Consider the following 7,639-nt stretch of genomic DNA (forward strand, 5'->3'; position numbering starts at 1 on the left):
GCACCGAGCACCGGGGGGGAAACAGCCCGGCCCAGAGCGGAGCCACGGAGCCACGGAGCCACGGCTCTGCAGCAAAGGGAGCGGGCGGGGGGCGATCCTTCCCAATGACACCTTCTCCCCGACCTGCCCTATGGCCTCATTCAGCTCCTTGCTGTGAAGGAAGTGGAGCGATGAGATCAGAACACGAGGTTTGCCAAAGTACTTATAGGCTCCTCGTTGCTCCTGGAGCAGAAGATGAGGGATGTCGTAACACAGGGCGACATGGCGGTGACTCAGCTCACAGCTGGGATGTGCCAGGGCAGCAGGGCTGGAGCAGGGACAGGACATGGCAGCAGCGACAGCCCCATCCCCTTCACCCGATGGAGAGCTGGCAGTGCTTGGCTGTGGGTGTCCCCCCTGGTGACTCCACCACTCAGCACAGACAAGGACTGAGCCCTCAGGGCTTACAGCACATGCAGCTCACACCCATTGCCAAGGCTGCTTGTGGCACGTAACCTGACTCAAGTCCATGGAGCTGAGTGTGCAAACAGCTGAAACTGATGTGGAACCTGCAGCTGGTCAAACAAGTGAAGAGGTTCAACTTGACCAGCACCATCCCAAGCGCAGCACCTCCTTGTGCTCACCGACATTTCGCAGTGCTCCATTTCTCTATGACAGGCTGGGATGCAGCACCAAGTACCGGCACTGGCCAGGAGAGGGCATCAGCACCGCTGCTGTGTGCAATGCTTCCCATTACAGATAAAACTCGGGGTTATCCAGCTGGACCATTAATTGATAACAGCACACATCTACAGCACGCGGTGAAGTAGCAAAATACAGACGTTTATTGACAAGTGCATGGTCCAGCATTTGATTTCAGTTCATTTTCTGTGGCAGAGAAAGGTTCTAATCAAGCTGACTTGAAGAACTGAGATGTGGTTTAGATACCGAACAAAAAGAAGCATGAAAACAAACAGTTTAACCAACATAAAGGCCCAGTTTGAAGTTTGTTTAAAAGACAGGCACTGCAGCCAATGCACTAAGAGATGACAAACCTAAGCTCAGCATTAGAGACATCAACGGTACCGGATCCTTCAATGCAGAAAGCAGCTTCTGGTTGAGGTTTGTGCTGTTCTTTTAAATCTAGTTACCTGGTAAAATCCTGTCTGAGAGGTATTGAAACAGAAGGGTCTGAAGCTCAGCCAGAGGCACAGCAGCACAGACTTGAGAAAAGCTGCTGGGAAATACATGTTTGGAAGTAGCATAAACGTAATCTGAGGTTTAAGTTAGAATCCCACAGCTATTTAGACCCTTAGTATTGCCCCATACACTTCACTTTCACAATCTGAAAAGGCAACTAAGTCTTGCAACACAGTCATCCACCACTTCTGACAAACTAAACAGAGCGGTCTATAAACAGAACAGACTAATAAGCACCACAATCCGAGTGTTTTTAGCACCTGACCCAGAGGAAGTTCCCTCTAAACAGCAGCAGTTCTCAGGGAACCTGGGTTAGAACAGCAGTGAATATACGCAGATAAGGCCACTTGTTCTTTGGTGTACCTGAACAACTCCTGCTTTGATATGGCAAATGTAAAGAGTCACTACTAAATACACCGAGCTGCCTAAGCACTTCATGTTGACATTCAAATATGAAAGCAATGAATATGATCAGAAAGCCCATTCAGAGCATTAATGGTGGGAGCTGCCCTCCCCACATACTCTTGTTCAATAAATGCACATCTTCCAAACATGATTTAAGAAAGCCAGCATCAACAAAAGGGCTGTATTGTCTTTGCTTCTCCAACTAGGATAGTCTACAGTATGACTCAAACAACTACAGTCATGGTTTGGGAAGAATTCAAGTAGCTTTCATCCTTAGCAACAAAAATCTGAGCAGTCAAAGGCAAAAGCAAGGCTGACTGAGGCTGAGAATTCATTACCAGTCAGCACAGGCAAATGAAACAATGCACTGTGGTGAAGACAGTATAACAGTTCTGGTTTCCACAGCATATAAAAGTAAACCACCACTGCAGAAACTAAGGCATTTCTATACAGGTTGGGTTATCAAAGCCAGCTGGCTGGACATCTCAGCATATAATCTACAGTAACCGTAGACCAAATGTTTCTGTTCAAAGAGTACTATTAAGCCACTGCTTGCACTCGCATCTTATCCATAAAGTGTGCAAGCACTCAACCATGATACTTTCCTCAATGTCTTCTAGAAGCACCTACAAGAAACGGTAAAATGGACTGGTGTTATCATTTATCTAGAGCTACTCATAGCAACCAGCAGATTGCTGAAGGCAGAAGAAAGGCCTGAATGCTTTGGGGAGGGGAAAAAAGAATAAATCAAGGTATCTATCAACATATGGTGATTTATGAGAGTATAAGAGACCTTCAGAGTGTTTGCCCTCGTATCAGCAATCACATGCTGTGAAGGAAGAAAGAAAAGAGAACTAAAGATTAAAGACTCTCAAGAACACGGCAGCACTAGTTGTTCCAGTGGAACTATTTACATTAAAGCAACTGCAAGTCAACTCGCACTGTGAAGCCGTCTCTCCTACTGCCAAGAAAAAAAGCACAGCCTACCTGCTTTGCTTCAAGATATTCCCGATGTGACCTCCAGGTCCTGACCCATTCACATTTCACATGTTGACTGTACAGAGGAGCCCAGTTCCACCAGTGCGTCCTGAGCCGCTTCCCAGCCCAATGAACTCACCACAAAGCAGCACTGCTCTTTCACTAAGTTACATTAATGTTCCCCTCCACCACCCACCTCGGCAGTCCCACACTCCTGTCTTCCACAGCGCTCATCCCTTCCCCCCCCTCATCCCTCCCTCCCTCATCAACCCCAAATCACCGGGTTTCTTTTCCATACACATTAGCACAACTCTCATCCATCAGCCTAAGGATCTACCCACAAACAATACCCTGAAAACTGACCTCACAATCACAGACCAGAGTTTCTGTGCAGACTCCGTAAGTGAAAGGGAACAGATGACCCTAATAGAACGCAATGCTGGATTTTCCACCCGGGGGATTGAGGACTTTGTTGTGTGAGCGTGGCCTTGGCCCCAACCTGGGCTCGTGATTGTCTATCTTGGGTTCTGGCTCCTTGCATCGCTCCTCTTTGCCCACATCTTTTTTCTCACCGCCATCTTCCAGCCGTGGTTTGTTATTTTCTGCAGCTGAATAATAAGAAGAAAAGGATGAGACCAACTCACACACTGAGTGAATGAAGCACTTTTTGCACGTGCCATCCCAAGTACACAAAACTCTTCCCAACGTCTCCCATCCACAACACACTAAAGACGTGCTGAAGGAAACACACGCCAGGAAAGAATTGCACTTTTGCAGTAGTTTCCTCCCTTAAGCAGTTTCTCTCTCTCTAGGAAAGATCTGCAGGCTGAGCAATGTACCTTCTCAATTACTTTGGCACTTTCAGGCAGTTCTGTCATATCAAGCTTGAAAACCACGCACTCATCATCCCTTCACTATAATTAGCAGGGCAAAGCAAGTTTTGTCAGTCAGCTATTTGTTGTTTACAGCTTGAGGATGCCTAGATGACACACTTGTGGGAGATGGCAAGGGAGAAAGAGACTCTAATGGGGTGTTTTATAAATATGCAGATGTGTCTCTGTCTGTAGCACCAACATAGTGCCAAGAAAAGTATATATGCACACTATACACATTATCAAGACTTCTGCACGTGGTGATCTCCTCAGTAAGAAGAAGAGGACAACTTCCCTGAAGTCATACGACTCAGTTTCTGACTGAGAAGGAAAACCTGTCTGCTCCCTCACACTAATGTCTGGTGTCAGACTTAAGTTTTCAAGAGGAAGAACAAGGAATCATCCCCCTGAGCGTACATTCCCAAAAACAAGAGTTTGTCTTGCTGACCTTCCGGCTTCTTTGGTGTTTCATCTTCCTTCAAGACGATGTGATCCTGCAACGAAACCAAAACCAACCTCAGTATAGCACTGCTCTCAAACAGGAACCCTGCCACAGAATCTTCAGGAGGTTTTGCTTTGTTTCTGACCAAAGTTCACTCGTTTATCACGGTAAGAGCCAACAGCCACAGCCACTGCACAGCCCTTCATCTCCCCCACCTCCCCGTAATCCCTAAAGCACTACTGGAATTAAACTCTCAAAGGTAACTTCTACCTTATGTTCAGGCGCTGAGATGAGTGAAAGCATTTCATTAACTCTTCAGATGCTTAAAGCCTGCTGACAGACCGCTCAGCCCAAAGGCCGAGAATTGCCCTTGTTCACTGCAGGAGCATCAGACGAGATGGCCTTCAAGGGTCCCTCCCAACTCAAATGATTCTATGATGCTGCGATTCCATTTACCACACTTGACAAACAGCTAATACCACCACGGATCAACTATCAGAAGAGATCCCAGGACCAACTGTCCAACCTGGAGTTACCCCAAGCATCATTTAAGTTTGTCATCTCAAGGACAGGCACTGTATGGCTGAGCAGACTGCAGGGTGACTCATGAGCTCCCTGGTCCAGTAAGTACCATTCCGATACCTTTGGCTTGTTGGGATGCGCTCGCACAACACTGGCAGATACTGGAGAGCCAAAGATGTCACTTGTCTTCCCACCAGGCGGATTCAGACGTGGACGAGGCTGAGCAGTGCCAGAATCCTCAAAAATACCACTTTCTTTTCCCCCTGCAAAACAGGTTTTGGGTTCTTTTTGGTTTTTTGTTTGATTTTCAGATGACTTAATTTTACCAAGCTATAAAAGCACGTAACAATTCAAAGACTTCTGGCACCTGACTGACTTGCTCCTGCCTGGAGATACTGTCTGAAATCCTTTATTACAGGAACTCAGCCGAGCTCTGATTCACAGCTGTGCTCATTGCAGCTGGCTGGCAACAGAGCTCTAGAATAGAAGCAGCTTCCTTTCATCACTTCCTAGGCCTCAACTCAGAAAGAATCGGCCTTGATGTGCTCAAAACCCTATGAATATTTCAGTGACTTTACTTATTCATATCTCCATGTATGTGAATAGATTCAGTGCTCAGGCTCACTCACGCTGTACAAACCTGACATAAGGCAACAGCATTGCACAGCAGCAGCACAAACCCAGCTCTGCTCTGCAGATCAGGGTCCAGCTGTGCCATGGGGTGGCTGCCCTTACCTGGAGGGTTTGTTCTTTTTGGAAGGTTCTGTGGTTCTTCTGATGCTCCAAAGATGTTGGACGCCATTCGGTGAGGTTTGCTGGGAGAAGAAACTTCTGCACTTCCAAAGAGATCACTGGACCCTCCTCCAGGGGGCTTCAGGACCCTGCAGCACAGGAGGAGGGAAGCAATAGATGAACGTCTGTTTGGAAACGTGTTTGATGCCTTCCTCCACATTCAGTGGAGACTGCAGACAGTCCAGACAAAGCACAGCAATGTAATGCCAACGGAGGCATTGAAACCCACCTTGATAACTGCAGCTACCTGATCAACTGCCTGCAATCTTCACAGCTGAGTAAAACCAGCAGCTCCATTACACCTCTTCTAATGCAAACACCTGATGTGCAGCCCAACAAACCTCCCCTTTTATACAAAGAGGGCAGTTACAAGATCTTTGAGGCCTCCCTTCCATCACGTGGGCAAGTTGCACATTTCCATCATTAAAATGCTCTAAAAAATGTAAGAGGCACCTGAAGTACTTAAAGCTGGGAGATGGGATGGAGAACTAAGGGGACAAGAACAAATAAGAGACAGGGAAGGGGCTCTTGTTAAAGCTGTGACCCCACAGAACTGGAGCCATCTCTGACTTGCCACCACTCCAGCTATTTTAATGCATTTACCCTTATCTGAGCTCCAGGTGCACTAACCTAAGTATGTGACCACAGAGGCTGAAAGGAAAAGCAGTTTAAGCAGATGGAAATTAAGCACCCCCAGTTAACTGGAAGTCCGTCAGTTCATCTCAGGCAGCCAAACTATGAACCTACCCTGTACATATAAAACCTCTAATTGCTTTGTTCTCTCCTGGCAGGCTGGAAGAATTTTAATCAGGTTTTGTGGGCTTTTTTCCTGCACCCAAACACTGAATTTGAATGTTCTTTCCCAATTAAGCCTTTCAGCCCGGCTATGGAAGGAGAGCCAGGACTTACCCATTACTCCAAGGCACTGTTACCTGCCCATACATTTATATAAACCACACATCTACAACTACACACATATGGAAGTGGAACAACCGAAGCCCTGCTTGGTTCTCAGACAGTTCCATTAAAGCAGGTAGAAGAGAAGAGCTGCTTTCCACATCAGAGACCACAGCTGCACTGCTGGGCAGAAGGCAGATGCCAGCAGTGAGCTCTGAAGCAAAGACCAGAAAGCTGCTGATCAGCTCCTGCTGCTGGTCACTGCAGGCTCCCTGCAAACAAACAGCAAACTTCACAGCTGCTGTGCTATGGACCTGAAGGCTCTGCAGCACTGCAGCGATGCTGCTGGGGAGGAGGGCAGCACGTGGGTCACTGCTGGATTTTCAAGGCCAACATTCAACAATCCTGGCACAGCGGTCTGGAAGCTGCTCACACACCAGAAATGATAAGAAGTAAAAAGTGATCCAAGGGATCAAACACCTCCTGCTCCTCTATGGGGCAGGGATCAAACACCAGCCCTATGGGGCAGGGATCAAACACCAGCCCTATGGGGCAGGCTGAGAGCCGGGGCTGTGCAGCACACAGAGGGCTGCAGGGAGAGCTGAGAGCAGCCTTCAGTAGGTAAAGGGGGGCTGTAAGAGAGAAGGGGACAGAGCCTTTGGCAGGGACTGATGTGACAGGGCAAGAAACGATTTCAGACCAAGAGAGGGAGGATTTAGATCGGCAATAAGGAAGAAGCTCATTATATGGGCAGTGAAGCAGAGGCTGCCCATAGAGGCGGTGGGTGCTGCCCCATCCCTGGACACACACGAGGTCGGGCTGGGCGGGCTCTGAGCAGCTGCTGGAGCCGTGGGGTCCCTGTTCATAGCGGGGCAGTGGGAGCTCACGGCTCTGAGGGTCCAACTGCAACGATTCAATGAGCCGAGGAGCCACGAAAACAAAGCAGCGGGACATCAAAGCTCACGGGGCTCCGCGCCTGTCCCGGCTGCGGGGATTCCCGAGCTGGAAGCGGGACAAAGACCGGCCGGGCAGCACCGGGCGGCTCCGTAAGGGAACAATGAACCCACAGCCCACCCCACCTCCACGGGAGGCCCCGCTGCCCGGATCCCCCCCGGCCTCCGCCCCTCAGCGCCACGCCCCGGGCTGAGCCCCGAACGGAGCCCACACGGCCCCGAGGAACCCACACGGCCCCATAGGGCCCACACGGCCCCATAGGGCCCCATAGGGCCCCATAGGCCCCACACGGCCCCGTCCCGCTGACCTGGAGCTGGGTTTGCTGCTCTCGGCCTCGGCTCCCTGGAACATGGTGCTGCAGCTCGAGCAGCGCCGCGCTCCGCCTCGGCCGCCTGTGGAGCAGGTAGCACCCGCCCCGATCTGCTGTTGGTGACTGTAGCTGTCCGTCAAAGCCAGTAGCCTATCGGAGGCGTTCCGCCCAGCTCGGCGTCCCGCCCACCCAGAGGGCCTCGCGGCGGGAGGGAAGGTTGAACACGAGACGCCGGCGCCTGTCTCGACCGGCTCCTATTGGCTGCTCCGCCTGTCAGTCAAAAAACAA

The 7,639-nt window shown here is 49.8% G+C and overlaps 1 protein-coding gene across 2 annotated transcripts; it reads right to left on the reverse strand.

Moving 5' to 3' along the window:
* Positions 1–801: 801 nt before the first annotated feature.
* JPT2 (Jupiter microtubule associated homolog 2) lies at positions 802–7,480 on the reverse strand. 2 transcript variants are annotated; one of them, XM_015877243.1, is made up of 5 exons: positions 7,349–7,480; positions 5,134–5,279; positions 4,519–4,661; positions 3,883–3,928; positions 802–3,170 (listed from the first exon to the last, which is right to left on the reverse strand). In XM_015877243.1, exons 1-5 carry the CDS (start codon positions 7,390–7,392, stop codon positions 2,986–2,988), a joined length of 564 nt encoding a protein of 187 aa, XP_015732729.1. In that variant the 5' UTR covers positions 7,393–7,480; the 3' UTR covers positions 802–2,985. The 2 variants fall into 2 exon arrangements, with proteins under 2 accessions (XP_015732729.1, XP_015732730.1); XM_015877244.2 differs by lacking the exon at positions 7,349–7,480 and adding an exon at positions 5,420–5,529.
* Between the last annotated feature and the right edge of the window lie 159 nt (positions 7,481–7,639).

Source organism: Coturnix japonica, chromosome 14 (assembly GCF_001577835.2).
Source record: "Coturnix japonica isolate 7356 chromosome 14, Coturnix japonica 2.1, whole genome shotgun sequence".
Taxonomy (NCBI): Eukaryota; Metazoa; Chordata; class Aves; order Galliformes; family Phasianidae; genus Coturnix; species Coturnix japonica.